This window comes from Haliaeetus albicilla, chromosome 12 (assembly GCF_947461875.1).
Source record: "Haliaeetus albicilla chromosome 12, bHalAlb1.1, whole genome shotgun sequence".
NCBI classification, from domain to species: domain Eukaryota; kingdom Metazoa; phylum Chordata; class Aves; order Accipitriformes; family Accipitridae; genus Haliaeetus; species Haliaeetus albicilla.
This window is the reverse complement of record NC_091494.1, coordinates 36,050,674-36,068,377: the sequence shown is the minus strand read 5'-3', so window position 1 is coordinate 36,068,377 and position 17,704 is coordinate 36,050,674. Positions and strand designations below refer to the sequence as shown.

Sequence of the window (17,704 nt, the reverse complement as noted above, 5' to 3'; positions counted from 1 at the left end):
CCCAATCCGAGTGCCTGCTGCCTGCCTGAAAAGTAGCTGACCTGATTTCAGATGACTCCTCAAGTGTGAAGTACTTCCAGCTTCAGCACCTTGCAGACGTGGGACTCGTTGCTCAGTAGTTTGATTGCTATGCCCTGTGCAATATTTTAGCTTCTCTGTCTCTGGTAAGAGCTGAGATGTGTGATGCTTACTAAGTCTGTGACCAGTGAGTGGTGACATACATGGACTTAGCTCTGGACTGAAACCAGTTCCTTGCTCAAAGAAACAGATAACGAAAAAGATTTGTTTGATCAAAACTGTGCTGGGCTGGATTTGGACTCTTGACTTGGAAATGGAAAACCTCAATGATCTATATATGACCCAAACTTGCTAGCTTGATGACCAACTTGTAAATAACTGCAGACAATTCAAGAATTTGCCTTCAAATATATGGTACTCAGTGACTTGCTGTGTTACACAGCCCAGAAAATGTAAGGGGGGGGGGGGGGGGGGGAATGAACACTTCAGGTCTCTGACCATTTCTCTTTCTTGAATGCAGGAGAGGGGATGACATCTGCTAGGAGTTAATTACTGTCTTTTGTTTCTCCCTCCTTTCCCAGCAGTGCCACTGGCAACCATTCTTGCAGTGTTGGAGATGGCACAAAGTATAATGATACGGACAAGTGCTGGGGGCCAATTCGACGAATTGATGCTTACAGACTGTATCTGGTGAGTTTCTGAAACTGGGATGACCATTATTTCCATTTAAACTTTATTTCTACTGGGTAGGGACTTTTTCCTGTAGAGATGATGTGGTTCAAGTGAACAACAGAGGTGTGAAGCTTTTGGTTCAGTCTGAACTTTTTGGCCAAATACACCCTCTCTATTCTTGGTAACATGGCTGTATTTCGGTTTGGTGGCCGTCAGAATAATCCTTATGATTCTGAGTTTAAGTAGAGTTCTGTTCTTCTTGTTGTGTAGTTATATATTGCTTAAGCAGGTGATATGTCCATGCCAAAGGGTGGAGGGTTTTTTTTAGTGGCTGGCTAAGTAGTTGTTGCTTTGAAGGTAATTGTTGTCAATATACTCGAGTATATTAAGCTTTCTTGAGTGCATTCTTTATGTGAATAACATTGTTTATGCTGCAGGAGAATCTGTTTTTTGAGACACGATGGAAACGGCCCACTTAACATCCAGTGCTATATGCTGCTTTAGTAATAGCTTTCTGTCTAGTTTAGGATTGTCTATTGCATCTATTACTGTGCTGTGGTTCTGCTGTGAAAGCAAGGTTTTTCCCAAAGGATCATAAACACTGCTTCTCTTGAGCTTGGGAGGAGTTGAGCACTCGTACCTGGAGACAGATGTCAGCAGGGCAAAATGTGAAGAGGGAGGTATGGAAGTGCTGCATAGCATGGCTTCTGTTAAGGGTCTCAGTGAGACTTTTAAGGAAAAAGAGTGAAGGTAGCTGTGTGTGTGCAGAGAAATCCAGGGGTAAAGGCTATTTGAAGCAATTTTGCAGTTTAGTACACTTGGGACCTGCAGTGGATCACATCCCTGAGTGCACTTGTTCCAGCGTTATAGCAAAAGTAAGAGCTGGGCCTCAGAAATATTGGTGAATGTCAAAACCTAGTTAATTATTTAAGAGAAATATTATTGCTTTATTAAATTGTGTCTTGGTCTGTTTCTTTAAAACTTCCAGAAGATTGAAGATTTCCTTCCTGAATTTCAGTAACTCTCCCTGACCCAGCAGAAGGAGTTAGTCAGAAAAGGCAGACATGCATTAATTACTGCCTGCATCTCTCAGATATTATGTCTATAATTCATGAAGAAAATTGTTGTTAGGACTTGAAAAATTAAAAAATTAAGACTGTGTAAGCATTAGACTTGCCGTCTGTGTACATAACTCTCAGAGGAGCTTTTCCCTCTGCTTGTCTCCTCTTGTGGATTTGGAGAATAAATATCTGCAAAGTCTTTGGTAGTGGTTAATCCTTCCCTGCTCGGTAATTGAGATGAGAGTTTCAGTGCTTTTCACTGCTCCCCCTTAGAAGTAGGGAAGGATTGTTCTTTGTGGGAGAATGTACCAGTCTGTGGTGGGTTACTGGAAGGGGGTGTGCGTCCTACTATCACTGTGTTCAGGAGACTGCTGGGTGTCAGTGACCTCTGAATTGCAGGTTTTTGTTAAGGTTTCTAATACTTCTTCATGGACGAGTATGGGAGTAAACTGGGACTTGTTCTACCTCCAGCTCTCCTGGCCCCACTCTCTGCTTGACCTGTGTGTTTTTATTCTGCAGAAAACAAAAATGATGATGACTTCCCTAGAGAGCGATAAGAGATGTAATAATTTATAAAACATTCAGACCCACAGCACTGACACAGTCTTCAAGTTTGGGCTGCCTCTAAAGAGACTCTGCTGGTTAATATTTTTCCCCTGCAGTCCTGTTTGCAACGTGGACAGCTAGTGACCAGTAGTTAAAGCTCTTAAATTTTCTGAGAGAAACTTGGGTGTGGGAGGGAAGGGATAGGAAGTTGCTTGACTTCAAGCAAAAAATTTAATAGCAAAACGCTGTAACTATCGCTACAAATTTTGTCCAAGCTTCTTGTGTATAGAAGTGGAGTCTTGAACATGCAAGAAAAGCTGAAACCTGCCTGTCTGAAGGGGAAAAGGCAACACAAAAGTGAGAAGGGGTGAGATGCATCAAGAGCACAGCTATTCTTTTGGTCCCAGGGGGTCATACCCATAGAGAACTTGCTCTGTTTTCTTGACTTTTTTTCTTTTTTGAATTTTTGCTTGTTGGAATAATTCAGGTTCCACGTTTCAGTGGACAAACAAGGTCTCTTTTTGCAGGCTAAGTTCCCCTGTGGCAAGGGGACAGATGGACACTGCGATCCCAAAAGAAAGCAGCTGAGTTTTTGGATCAGCCGTTTTGTCCTAGATGCCGGCCTCTAGTTTTCTCATCTCATCCTAGTACTGTATTTAGGTTTAAGTGACTTTTAGGAACAAGATGGGTGGATGCAACTGGAACCTCTTCTTGCCTGCTCCAGTGAAGCAGGTCTCCGGATGTAGTCTTATATTTCTTACTCTGTGCATGACTCCACAGAAAGCCTTTTTTGGCCTACCAGGAGAAATAATCTATTTGAGGTTTTCTGGGAAAATGGTGCCAATGGGAGCTGTCTTGTGCCAAGTACCACCAGTCTGCCAAAGATCTGTGCTGCCTTCCTCCTGTCGACTCTTTCTCTCCCAACACAATGTCTTCTTTTCAACAAAAACCATTTCAAACGTTGACTCTTGCAGCTGGGGGTGGAGAAGGGAATAATGACTGATGTAAAAATCCTATTTCACGGTTTATTGTCCAAAAAAGGCCTCTGGAAGCTGTCTCTGCTCTGATCGCTGTGAATGGAAGCTGAAAACTATGTACATAATGAGAATATTTAGACAGATTAAATCCTTCTCTTGAGACTTGCTTGTCTGTGCAGCATCTTTATTGCTACTCCAAAATTTCACACCTAAGTGTGACTGCAGTCTTCAGAGACCACTAGGCCCCTATTAACCTTTGTCTGAACAAATGGTTATCTTGCTTCTTGTTTGTAAATTGCTTTGGAAAATAAAAGCTTGCAAAATAAATAAGTGAAGGCAAGTGCAGAAAATACTGAAATAGCTTTTGCTCCTGTCCCATCACTTGCTGCTAATATTTGCCTCCTTTTTGGGGCCATAAGAGTCCTGGGAGGTTTAAAAGGCGAGCCTTGCCGTGCTGTTCCACGCCTGTGAGGGCAAGACCATGCAGGGCAAATCGGCTGGAAGAAAGGCATGTGTTAGATGGCCCAGCGACCTTGTTGAAGGCAAGCACTGATTACAGTTAAAGCAGATCGATGGCTTTCTATCTTTGCTTCAGATCTGTCACAATGCTGTCATGTTCTCGACAGCTGAAGTGACTCCTGAGTCCCTTGGCTGTCTCGATGGCAATGCTAAGGACAGGGTCGAGTTCTGTCTGCACTGAATTCACACTCCAATGCAGTTGCTTTATCATGCTTTCTGTAAGGTCAGCTGGGCATCTTCTGTGTAGGCTGTGGGGAAGGAGCAGTGGATTTAAGTTTCAGATCTCTCATCATAACACTTTCATGTCTTTATGTTCCAGTGACGTAGGAATGTGACATAATAGTCCCTGTTTCTAGAAAGCAGATACTGAGATAAATAAGAGATTAAATCCTGGGGATCAGCAGCAATTCAGAGTGTCTGATCCAAAATGCATTCATGACCTGGCAAACAGCACTTCTCTTCTGCACCAGGGCAGCCGTTGTAACTAAAACCTCTACTCCCTTCTCAGCCCTCCTCTTCTGGCAATTTGGGGTATGGTGTCTTCCCATGATGGAAAGGAAATGGCTTAAGTTCTCAGGGGGAACCGTATGCCTTTCAGAAGAGGCACTGGCACAGGTACTCCTGGTGGCCTGGCTCAGTAGCGTGTCAAAGCTACCAGGTGCATCTGTTCTGTCTGAGTCTCTGTTGGTTTTTTAGGTGATTGGGAAAGGGACGTGGCATCCGCTTTTGCCGGTTCACAGATGCTGCAGTATCGCAGGCAGCCCAGCGGGTACAGGCCGAGCGAAGATGGGAGCGCAGATGGTTTAATGGAGATTATCCCAGTTGGAAACGTGCTTGTGCAGTGAATAAAATGAGCGGGCTTGCAGGCGCTTACCGTCCCTCTTCAGGAGGGGACAATGTCACCCCAGCCTGACGCTCTGATCAGAATACCCAGTGACCAGAGCAGGGCTGGGCTGCAGCTGCGGGAGTCTGTGCAGGGGGGTGAGGAGGTAGTCTGAGGACATGTACAATTGCTCAGTGCCAGCAGAACTTAATCGGCAAATGCAAAGGCTGAACTGATAAGTGTTGATGTAGATCCTGTCTGCCTCGGTGCACTGCTGCCTTCCTGGCCCTCTTCAGCTGTAGGCTGGAGTGCCATCCTTTGTGCTGCTAGTGTACGTGCTCTGCTTCCCTCCTCGGCATTTCTCCTTCCGGACTGTGCCGCATGTGTGTGCGCACCCCCTGCTCTGGGTGAAGGTATCTGTGATTTTTATTGTCAAAACGGATCTTTCCAGATATATTTGCCTGCACTAGTTCAGTTTTATCGGCTTGTTCAGTGCATGAGGCTCTTGTGGCGTCTCTGTCCATGGTTGCCTTCCGGCCTCTGTGGGCCTTCTTTGTGGGTTTTTTGTTTTGTTTTTTGCCTCCCAGCAGTGATATGAGGGGAGCCCTCATGGCAGTACTTGAACATCCATGCTTGATCTAAACTGTCTCTTGCCAACTGGGAGCTGGAGAAACAGAGCTGGAGCAGTGCTGCAAGCAGAGTGCTTCTTCCAAGGACACCTGGATTTGCTCTGCTTGTTCCCTCTGCAGCAAGTGCTTTTCCTCTGCCCTGCCTTCCTCAGCTGTGCCCTGCAGCAGCATCCGGTAATAAATGGGTCACAGCTGCTGTCTCCTGGATATTTATTCTTACAGGTCTCAGTGTCTAGAGACCTTGAGAACCAGCAGTGGGGAAGGTAGCTGCTTCAGTGGCAGGTGTCTGGAGCAGGGAGGGCTGATTTCACAGCACATCAATCAAAACAGTTTGGGGTGCTTGCCCTGGGCTCCCAGGGTGAGCTGGGGGAAAGGCAGGAAAACTGATGGAAGTTTACCCTGCTGGTGTGAAGCCATCATCTTGTTTAAATAAATTGCTTGAACTGTAGCGTTGTTATGTTCCAGGTTACCCCAGCTTACAGTAAGGATGCAGCAGGACTGGGGCACTATTAGCATGTCACCCTGAATATCCTGTAAGAAGTTATTCATGGTAAGACCTTCTTGCCAAAGACTTTGCATTATGTTCCTTGCCACAAATGCTCTGATGCATTTTATTATGATACTGATACAGAAATAGAAACAAACGTACAAAAAAAGTGGCTGCTACTTCTGTGCATGGATGCAGTTATGAAAACCTTCAAAATGGGAGAAGCCTCTCAAGGGTCCAGAATATTACACCATTTCTGTATATACAGGCATCTGAGATTTGAGCCATTGCTGTGGCAGGAGAGGAATTAGTACTGCGTTAAGCATAAATATCAGTAGCCCTAACTGTTTGTTACAGGTGCCTCTGAAATACAGCTTTGCTTGGCTAAAAGCCCAGTCTCGAGCTGATTTGAGTCTTCTCATGCCTCTCATCTAGTCAGCTTCCAAAAAGTAAGGTCAGTTAAGTTGCTGCTTTACTCTGAAGTGGTTGAAGAAGGACAGGAGCCAAGTTCGTTTAAAATAAATGGTGTCTGGATGTGGAACAGGAAGGCAATTCTCAGCTTTTTTTATTGTGAAACTAATAAGGTTGAAATTGGCACACAGCCTTGTTAATATGGCATAAATCCTGCCTCCTTCATCCTGGTCCATTCTTCTTCTTTGGGCTTGTCAATAAATTCTTTTGATTGCTCACTTGTCATATGCCTGCAACAGATAAACTAGCTCTTTCGGAGTTTCCCACAGCCCTTGTGTTTCCTAATGCAAAGGGGACTTCAGATAATAACTGGCCTTGTGAATAAGGTTTTTCCTGACCTGGCAGAAGGAGAAGCAGACGAGTGCACTGTTGTGAAAGTGGAATATAAACTTGTTGTACTAGTGACCTAAGAGCTGGAGTTCAGCTTCTGGTGTGTGATTTTTCTTGCTTTCCTTTGTAACTGATTGCATTTTGAGTAAAAGAAACATCAGCCAGAAGGCAAGCGTCCCTGCTGCTAGGGCTGGGTAGGAGAGTCAGCCTTTGGTACAATAGTGAAGCAACTGCAAGACCACAGACTGAAGCAACTAACTTTAAAGGATTAGCCTGTCTCTTTTCACTGGAAAATCAATAGTGCAGGGGACTGGAATGTGTTTTCTGGACAGAGCTGTCTGTTCACAATGAGAAGTGGTTTTTTCCTTAAGTGGAGCTTGGGTTACACTGTCACTTGGATGCTGAGCTTTTCCAAATGGCCAATGATTCCCCTCGGCCACCTCTAGCTGGCAAGGGCTGTTTCGAAAGGAAGCGTGCTATGCTGCTGGTTGTATGCCTGGCCAGATGTACTGCAGGTGCTACCAGCCCTTAAGAGAAGCAAGGTGGCTGATCTGATGGGCAGAGGCCACTGGTGAGCTCAGATGCACTTGGCTTCCCCATAGAAGAATGTCCTGCACACTTTAGTGCTTGGTTTGGCTTATGTGATGATGGATAGTGGGCACGAACCTTGAAAGCAAGCCAGCTAAACAAATTGGACATAGAGGCTCTAGATATATCTCTGTTTGCTTTCATGCACTTCTGCAATTATGAACTCACCATGGTGTTTATTGGGCTCAAACTACAGCCCCTGCCGCCCAACAGAGCCACCCTGGCAAGGCTGAGAGGCCACGCTGCTGCCTTTCCTAAATAAAGCTGTCCTTTGGAGTAAGTCCATTTGGGCAGCAAGGCACCAAAGCTGACACTATTCTCTCTTGATATTGGAGACCAATCTCTCCCAAACAGGGCAGGCGTCAGAACCGGTATCTGTTTGTGATCACTCGCTCACTACACCAAGTTGTAAAGGTTTAAAAAGGGCCTTTTAAAATTCCTTTCTTGGATTAGACTGTTCCAGCAGACTCACAGATCTTTCATTTTTGGAACACTTGTAGAAAATAAGTAGTAAATGCATTTCCCCTGAGCAGTGTTACTTTATGCAGTGGTAGTAACAGCATCATAGAAACAGAATTGGAGAAGACCTGTTAAGTCAGCTAAGCACATCCCTGGGAGATGCAGTACAAGCCTTTTTTTCAACAGCATATTTTCCAGTATTTTGTTCAGTGTTTTAACACCAGTTTTGTTTTTAAACAGAGGTCTTGACCTTGCTGCCTGCCTGATTCGCATCAGTGTTCTCATCTAGTAAGACAGCAGTCTTGATCTCTTCTCCCCTGAAATTATCATTAATTCCTTAATATACAGGTAGAAAGCACCAGTGCTGCAGAACTGTGCAGTTATGCCACTCTGAACATTACCAGAGGCTGTGGAGGGAAAGAGCTCTGGACAGACTGGTATCTCTTTATACTTCTAAATAAGTCTGCAACTCCTTAACATCCTCCTAAATTGCGCTTTATGTCTGGGTGAGATCACTGATGCTCTTGTCCAAAAATGTAGATTTTTGGACTACATCAGCAAATCCCACACGTGGCTCATGCTTCTGTAAGCAGGACTATAAATACAAATAATGCAGCTGGGATTTATCTTGTAAGTTGAAGTCGGTATAATGCTCTCAGGCAGAGCTGATCTCTGAAGCCTGTTGCACCAGTTTGGTGTGCACTGTACAGGGAAGGCAAAGGAGGAGGCTGCGACCAAGCAGACTCCCCACTAGCCCCAGGCAACAAGGCTTTATCTCTTGCTTTTGTGCTGCTGCAAAGTAGTTACAAAGTGTGGGACATTTCCTTTCCTTTCCTTTCCTTTCAGGCAACTCCTGCCTGACACAGTGAAGGGGGGGATAATGGTGTCCATGAAACTACATCCTCCAGGCAGCTGAAGAGTCGTGTGAAACTCAGCTGAGAAGTTTGTAGGGCAAAAAGTAATGAGGAAAAATAATGCCTTAGTGGTGGAAGCACTGTTTGTGTTGTGGCAGACAAGAGGTTAGTGGCCTTCAGGAACAGTCATCCTTGCTGAACCCAAGTACCTCCTAACCCTGGCAGTTCGTAGCTTGATATGTTTGCAGGGCCCTCTGTGCATCCATGTCACACTGGTCCATGTCTACCTCACTTTATGCTGTCTAACCCAGGGGCTTCTGTAGTCAATATAAATATTGTTGTAGTTGCCAATACCCTGCCAGGAGAGGCTATGAATATGCAGGAATTTTGGGCAGTGTCTGTGTATAATGATTATGCCTTCACACTTTGTTGGAGGGAACTCATTAATCTCTCATATCGTACTAATAAATTGGGGAGGCGGGGGATGACTCCTCAAGGTTACCCAGTGTCAGGAAGGAGGAAGGCTCCTGTTTCTTAGCCTATGCGAGGTCAAAGCAAGCTGGTGGTAGGGGGTACAGCCAGACCTGGCTCTGCAACTTCTCTGCTGTCCTTCCAAGTATCACAAACCAACCATTCAGCTCTCCTGCATCTATCCACTTTGCTGCTTTCCTCCTGCTTGTTCAGATGCAATTAGGAGATGCAGAATAAGGGGGAGACAGGGTCAAGGAGGCGGTAAAGTGATTACAAGATGCTGCAAATGGCTGTGCCATAAATACTCCAATGATGAAAAAATTAGATGCCCGTCACCTCGGGGTTATTGCTAGCCTCCATCTTTTTCTTGTGAAAAATGATAATGGAAGTGTATTTACCCTGGAGAGTGCAAGCTTGCCGCTGGCTGTGATCCTGCACACCCCAGGTGTGCCAGGGACTGCAATCCTTGCACCAAATGACTTTCTGAAAACACTTTGTGCCTGGATTTCTTCACTTTAAGAGGAGGAAGAACTGGTTTTCCAGGGTGTTCTTTCCAAAGTGGAAAGTTCCTGGTGCTCAGAGATGGGCCAGCTCTAGAAATGGACTGCAGCCCTGAGTCAGGATGGAGAAAGGAGAGCAGCACCCTCTGGTACTGCCTTGCTGTCCATGTGCTGCTTCTGCCTTGACCTCCCAGAGCTGCATGTAAAGGCTGCTCAGTTGCCGGTTGGTCCTTGGTGTGTTGGATGCTCAGCAAGATCATAGCTTGCAAGGACATCCGCTGGGATGTAAGTACACTTGTTTGCTAGATGGGCAGTTAAAATCAAAAGCTGATGCTGGACTAGAGCCTTTGAAAATCTCTTGATCATATTCAGATCCACTAAAGTCAGTAGCTTTGGGGATACAGGCGCTTCTTTTCATCTCTTGCAGAAGGTCTTCCATTTTGGAGGAAGTGCTGGGAGTACTGTGACACAGGAACCATGAGAGGCAGCATCCAGCTTAAAGGGTACCATGGGTGCAAGTGGGTGAAATGCCACTTGCTTTGCTGGCAAAAACTGGCCTAGCAGCAGCTGAAGTCTTAGCTCTTGGAGGATACCTCCTCCCTGCCTTAAGGTACTGGGGAGAAAGGTGGGTGTGGGCTCCTTGGTGCCAGCAATACGCTTCATGTGAGTTATGACTATAAACCTCTGCCAGGTGTCCAGAGAGCAGCACGTTAATTACTGGAGCTGCTGTGGCAGCAGATGCCTGCTGTACTCAAAGCGTAACTGCCCTTGTTTCTTTATCTATAAATATTCCTTGTGGGATGTCTGGCAGTTGCATCCTCCCTCCGTTGTGACTTCCTGACTCTACAGGGGATCTGGAGGTTAAAATCCCTCTTGCTTCTCAACTTCTTTGAGCAATCCTTGTTCTGTGGCTGGTTTATCTCTTTTCAACTAACTTTAAGAGCTTCATAATCACTTGTTGGCTGATAACTTGCTGCCTATCAGCATAGCCCCGGCTGCAGCCCTGCCTCCAACCTTGAGAGGCTGTGGATCTTCAGCTTTATTTTTTTTTTTCCAGCTCTCTAAAAAGCTCCTTCCTGAACAATCAGACTCCTTTCATGTATTTATATTTGTACTGTCCACTGCAAGGGGTAAAGCTTTACCAACGAAAGCTTGGATCACCGCCCTCACTGATGTGCCATCTGGCTCTCTAGCTTGAGATATGAGCTCATGCAGGAGAGAAACATGGCCTTGTCACCCTAGCGAAGGGGAGGAGAGATATAGCAGAGGGGGCACCGTGTTGCACTTGAGACCCTTTTCCCTTGATGTGTTTTAGCTGAAAAGCACTGAAGCCCTGGTGTGAGTGACTGGAGCCCGCCGCTGGGTAGCATAGCAGTTGCCACAAGTTGAAGTGGATGCAGAGGGGCTGCGGGTAGGTGTTGGTGGAGCTGCAAGTAGCTCTGAAATGTTGTAAAGCTCGCTCTTTATTTAGGAGCCCCAAATGGGAGTGGGGAAAGCACCTTGCATTTAATATTTCTCTCTAAAGTCAGCTCTAAAAATTCCCAGAGGATGTGAATAGGAACACCAATTCATAAGAAACTACTCTGCTGAAGACAATAGGTCTAGTTCAAGCTTCCAACCAGGGATAAAATCTCTGACCTGTGTCAATGCCAGTAAATCAAGTTTTGCTTTTTCTTTTGGTTTGGTTTGGGTTTTTTTTCCCCTAGATGTCTCTTTAAACACACTCTAGAGGAGACTACCTGAGGTGGGAACAGAGCAGCCAGTCCTTGGTTCTCCTAACATCTTGTTTGATCTCTGTACTTGCACAGTCTGGTTTTGTTGGATTGTTTTGTCTGTCCCTTCTAGTGCTCCTCTGGATTGTGAAATAGCTCTGAGCTCAGGGACATCTTGCAGAAGCAGAATGGGTGTCAGAATTGCCACTCCTGACAGCGTGTATGAAATGTCTGCTTTTTCCTACTGTGCTCAAGGAGACTTTCCTTGTGTCTGAGCACTGAATCAAACAAAGCTTCCTCTGGGAGGTGCTCATTCAGCAGAGCTTGCGTCTTCCTGTCAATATCTTGCTTTGCTGTGGGAATGCTGCGTGCCCATAGTCCTGTATAAAGCACTTAACTCTCAGCTTTCCAGCCAAGGTGTCAAAGTCTATGAAGGAGAGTGATCCATTTTGTTAAACCAGTAACTTTCTTTTTAAATGTCAGCTTGCTCCCCATTAGAGTAGGGTTATTTGCTGTACTCTGTCTTGTGGGAGAGAGGTACTACTGCTCAACAGTTGTGAAATCTAAACATCAATATCTGCAGAGGTGGAGTTGATACTATCCTAAAATGAAGTTTGTCTGAGACCTTGGCACTTCTGTCAAGAGGAAGCAAGAGCCTCCAAGAAAGGATTTGATTTGGGGTAAGTTCTGGTTTTGAATGAGGGTGAGGAAGGCTGGGAGGAGGAGGAAAGGAAAAGGAAGGGTGGCTGGGGTCTCAGCCCAAAGGGAGATATTTAAGGAGAGAACACTACAACACCTCTTTACCGTCTTCATATTAAAACTGAGGGATCCTCGCCCTGATATCTGAGACTTGTTAACTTCACATGTGCCACACAAATGCATTTATTCAAAAATTCTCAAGCTCTTTTTGCTCTGCACCTGGTATCTTTGCTGCAATTAACAAGGTTAATCTTCCTGGTCTCACTTTGCTCAGGTAAATACCCTGCTTCTATTCAACCTGTCCGAAACTTTCCAGGCTCTGAATCAACAAGAAGCAGTAGCTACTGCTTTTCATTCACTACTCAGCAAGCACCAAAGACAGATGCAGTTCTTACAGATGAGTTTGTAGAGCATGAAAACAAGCAAGTTCTGATGACAGTTATGAATGAAGCTGGTTTTCAGATGGTCCTCTTGCAAATGTATGCAGGCAGTAGCCATAATGCTGTAACTACTGCATCTAATACATGAATCAGCTATGTTTGGGATGCTAATTGTGCTTCCTGAGCTGTATTGGCTTTTTCTGTAAAAGCTGCATGCTGGGAAGCAGATGAAAGCTATTGAACTGTACTGGTTCAGAGTGATAGATGGACCCTTCAGGTCAATAAAGAACCTGTTTGGTTAATACAGCCCTCTGACTGGCTTGAAGCATGTTTCTAGGGTCTGAAAGACTCTTGGCATTAGCTGGCCATCACTTAGTGGTTGAGAGCTCTCTTGGTGGTCCTCTTGGCTGAAACTAAGCTGATAAAACCAGCCAGATGTCCTATTAACGCTTGATCTTACTTTTGCTTTTTTAAGATAACCCAATAAACAAGGTTATGTAACCTAGTTTTAACATAAGAGCTTTAATAAAATATACTTTTAGAAATATATAAATATATATGAAACTATATTCCAGGCAATGGTAAGCCCTAGTTATTTTCCCCTGTGGCAAGAAGACTGGAGTTGACCAGCCTGTTTTTCACTTTGAAATACTAAGAGCTGACAGGTGCAGAGGCTGGGAAAGTGGTATCAGCTCAGTTGCCGGCTCAGAGAAGCTCCCAAACCTTGGTGCCTGTACTGTTGTGGCTTGGCTTGGTGGGAAGAATGGATTTGAAGACCCTCCCAGGGATTGAGCAAGCTGGTGTGCTGCTTGTGGCTCCTACTAGCCTGCAGGGAAGAGTGTGATTTAGGGTGACAGGTTGCTGTTCTTTCCTCTACAGTAGCTGGCTTCTAATTTTCTGACTGGAAATGTCAGTAAAAGCAAGAAAAACACTGGGTTTTTTGGTCACTAATGTGCTGGATCTTCATGCTGTTTTTCAGCAAGAGAAAGGAAGGAAAAATAAAGAATTTTGCATCTGTTGCATTTATTTGCTGTGTGTGGGTTTCATGTACTCTCTGCAGCAAGCCTAGTGACTTGTCTGGCCTTTTCCATTTAATGGAGGAGCTTGAAGAGAAATTAGGGAACCACTCTTAATAGCCAGTTCTGTGCAAAAACACAGTAAAGGTATCTCTCTGCCATCCTGTGAATATAAACAGCATTTAATAGATCTGATCCTCCTTTTTAGCCAAAGGGAGGATTCCCTTACCTTGTTTAAGTTTAGCAATGAATCAGCCACTTACACCTGCTTGTTTCTAGTAGGAAACCACTTCACTAGTAGAAAAATCCTTAATCAAAGTAGACTATGCTCTTTCTGCCTTGGGTTAATTTGCTGAGGCTTAGGAAGAGAATGATAAACTCCTGGAAAACATCTCGGCTAGCTCAAGAGGTGAACTGGGAAACTTGGGAGAGCTTTTTGATGTGCTGGAGCTCTGCATATTTGATTTCTGGCAGAGCTGACTGGTGCAGTTTCCTATGTAGGTTTTAGATTGTTTGAATTACATGTGTAATGAAGCACTTTGTAAATTATATCCCTCTGGGGGAGACTTGAGCTTGGAAAATATCAGGTGGAAAGTCTGGGTCTATGTCTGAGGTGCTTATTTGGGCTTACTTTTTCCTTAGGGAGAAGTTATGAAGCTAATTAACTTAATGGGTTGGAAGAGCATTTAGGTGTCTGGCACAGCAAGGTAGAGAAGGTAGACATACTCCTCCTAAGCATTGTGGTCTCTTCTCATCCTTTTGGGGATGTGTTTTTAAATAGAATTCCTGGCCTTGGGACTCTTTGGAGGGTTGATGATGAGATTAGCTGTAATCCAGGGACTGAGTCCTTGCCCCTCATGTCCTGGCTGTTGGTGAGGAGCTGGCCCCTCTTTTCTGACCTCTGCTCAATCTTGTAGAGCTGTACACAATTTCACTTGAAAGTGACGTTAATCTGGCTGTTTAATGTCCTCTTCTGCCCTGCCTTTATCCTTTCAAGCAATCCAGTGTGTGCTGTGGCTTCCCTTCCTAAAAGTGATTGGCACAAACCCCTGCAAAGCAGGGCAACCTCATCTCATTGCAGGCCTTAGCATTGTTTGTATTGATCCATGGATATCTATCTTGGATCACTAATGGGCATCAAGTGGAAAAGGTAATACGTTTCTATTGCATTTGAATTCATCTCTCACTTGGTTCCTTTGGACCAGCTCCAGGATCTTGTTAAGAACAGAAAACACTGATCATCTTAAAGGATGGGAGGGGAATCTGACCATTCAGGCACAATGACTTGTATCTCTTCCCCATGAGTTGAGCAGTAAAGCCCACAGAGGAGGAGGAGAGTTGAAAGAGTCACCCAATGGATTTAGTTGTTTAAGATGCCTTGAGCACTGGAGAATAACTGCAGAAAGCAGAGTGTAACATCCAGAAGACTTCTTTCTGCTTCATTAGCAGATGTTGGGGAGCACGTAGGAGACCCAGGTTCTTCCAGCACCTAATGACGCTTTTGATGCTTTTCAGCAACTGAGCCTCAAATCCATCTTAACACAGCTCTTTCCTTGGTGCTTAAGACAAATCTAGGTTTCAGCCCCCGCTGCTTCGGTACTCAGTGATCTTGTGTCAATCCTTGCCATAGTTTGAGGTCCTGTTTTGCCAATTGGTTCTGGTACGTTCTAATTTGCAGAAGACACCTGTTCCTTAATTATCACCATCCTTCGTCTGTCTCTCTTTGTTTCAGCTCTTTCTGACACATGAGCTATTAACATGATTTGAAGGGAGGCTATGTTGAGCAGTGTGTGTGTTGGGAGAGGAGGTTGAAAGAGATTAGTCACAAACCTGAGAATAATTTCCAGTAAGAGAGTTGGTGTTTACTTTGGTTTGATCTGGGTCCTTGACCTACATCACTCTTTAGTCTAAAGTTTATTTAGTCCTTTGGGGTTTGTGCACTATCCTAGGACAGAATGGCAGTCTGTAGAGGGCAGGAAAGGGTGACAGGAGAGTGGAGTTAAGCTCCTGATTAGAAGAAAGGAGCAAGAGGGAGAAGAGTAAAAAGAGACTTGTAACTGGCTGGTTTGCTTCTGTGTTAAAACTGGAAGTGTCTTAACTGTTAAGGCTGTTTTAGCTCTTGGTCTTGCCAGTTACGCCTGTGTTGTAGTATTCTGCGTGATTTCAGTGTTTCCTCCAAGGATCCTCAATTGCTTCACAAATCTGAATTCTGTGCATGCTTTCTGCCCCCTTTTTTTTTTTTTTTTTTTTTTTTAAAGCAGAAAAAACAAGATGGTGTAAATGATGGCCTTGGATCAGAATATGTCTTCACCGAGCGATGTGTGAAACCAACGGTTCTCTCCTTCGGTCCCCTTCTGGGTTTACTTTGGTTGTCTGAGAATACTTGTGATGCAAGGCATTTCCAATTTGCCTTGCAGATATTCAGAAACTGTCTCAAAAAAGGTTTCTTGGGGTTGTACTAGTCTTAAAATAGCTTGGATTCTGTTCTGTCACTGACTCTGTTGGGGTCAACAGAGACCTTGAGGCTCCACAGCCTGCCCCTTTGATTCCCAGTTCTTTTCTTCTTTTTTCAAACTGCTTTAAGAAGTCATGGAAAAGAGCAACGTGTAAATATTAATGTTGAATATTAGTCTTTAAAAATCCCAAAGGGATGCTCAACAAATCTGTACCGAGTGTGCTGTGGCTTTCTAGATACCGCGTGCTTACAGCTTTTGGACCTGTTTAGTGTATCGCTAGCCTGTACCATCCCATGGCAGGGCTCTCTTCTCTAACACCTGTTTTGTCTCCATGTCACAAGTAGCTTCTCTCAGTTCATGTTCAGACCTCAGTCAAGGTGTGTTGTCTTCCTGCAGTAAAGTCTTTTCTCTTCTGTCTGGAGTAGGTAGGGCTCAAGTGCCACTTGGTGCCTGGGCAGGGATGACGGGTGCTGCACAGGACACCGCTCCTCTGGATGTGGGCTGACAGCATGGTTGCCTTGTGTGCCCTAGGAGAGTGCTAGAAGAAACTCGCATGGGAAGCTGTGTAGTCCTAATTTCCAGCTTTGTTGGATATGTTTTGCAACCCAGCTGAAAGGGATGCCACAGACTGGTACTGCAACATACCCCAGTTTAATTTGCTAAGAAACACTGGTCTCTTACTATACATCTAAGAGGCCAGTGAAGAAAGATCTGTCTTTATTGACAGTACCTTTAATTTCCACACTGACTGAAGTTCTTTCTTCTGAGTATCTCTTTGATTATTTTTCTTCCTCACTTTGCACAGGTTTTCAGCTTCCAAGTCAACAGCTTAACTGTTATGCTATAGCTTCCCACAGTAAAACAAGCAACTTAAAGCTTGGGGAAAAAACATTCCAGGCAGACCTGGCTCCATTGCTGCTGAGCCTGGGACACCCCGAAGCTACCCAATCAATGTTAATGTGAGCAGACAGGTCATGGCTATTGCTATTCAGACCTAAACTGAGCATGTACCCGGACAAAGAGGCCACGGTTTAATATTTAATGTTCCAAAAGGCTGCACTGAGAGCTTTTACTGAAATGTGTCAGTAAAGGAGTGCTGTAGCAGTGATAGCAAGCGGCTGAGAGCCAAGAGGATCCTGTGGTCTACTTCTGCCCGAGGCATGTTCTCTGATACCAAGCAGCTTGCTTGACCCCCTGTGTGTCAGCCAGCTTAGCTGTAAAATTAAGCAACAAAGAAAGCTCCATGACGAACAGACATGTCTGGAGGTAAACTTTCAAGGCGAGCTTTGCTTGACTGATAAATTCATCTTATTAGCAGAATTTCTGTTTTTTTTAACCTAATGTGTGGTTTTGTTGTCCTTCCAGGCAGCATTCACTCTCCTCCTGGGTCCTTTCACCTTCTTCAATGTGCAGAAGACCAAGTATCTTCAAATCATGACGTCCCTCATGAGATGGATAGGTGAGTCTTGGCAGAGTCTTGGCCATCTCTTTACCGTAGATGGAACCTGAGTCACACTACTGATGCATCTCTTTGGCAAGATATTCTTGTTCAGAAGCAAGTGCTTGTCAAAACAACCACTTTGAGGAGGATTGTCCAGGCCTGATAAATCTTTGAGGAAAAGGATTTTTGTTCTAGGGTGGAATTTCTGATTAAAACAAAACAAATTGTTCTCAGTCAGACGTGAGCTGGTAGATGAAGTTTTAATCTGGTTTGCGTGAGAGGCAGAAGGGATTTGGAAGAGCGTCCTGTGTGGGGGCTAACCGTGATACCCACCAGTTGCTGTTCAGCAGGAAGTTTCTCATTCTCCCAGCATGTGTACAACAGACTTTGAAGAATCTTTTGTTTTGATCTGAGAACAAAAGGCAATTCTGACAGACTTTCTGCCCTTAGTTTTAGTTTTATCGTCTGTTTGCATTTTCTTTTTCCTGGGCCTTGCTTTAGCGTAGGATGTGCTGCATTGGAAACCCCCAAACCAATGTGTGTTGTCCTTGGGAAGCTCCGCTCTTGTGAGTTCTCTCCAAAATCTTATTGCCAA

The 17,704-nt window shown here is 44.7% G+C and overlaps 1 protein-coding gene across 5 annotated transcripts in view; it reads left to right on the top strand.

Moving 5' to 3' along the window:
• The window catches only part of TMEM104 (transmembrane protein 104), a 45,099-nt gene that overhangs the window by 11,643 nt on the left and 15,752 nt on the right, over nt 1-17,704 (top strand). For 4 of the 5 annotated variants that reach the window (XM_069799122.1, XM_069799126.1, XM_069799123.1 and 1 more), the window contains 2 exons: nt 600-708; nt 17,034-17,127. In XM_069799122.1, the coding sequence (XP_069655223.1) occupies nt 600-708; nt 17,034-17,127 (203 nt within the window). The remainder of the gene's footprint in view (nt 1-599; nt 709-17,033; nt 17,128-17,704) is intronic. The other variant, XM_069799125.1, reaches the window with a different exon arrangement.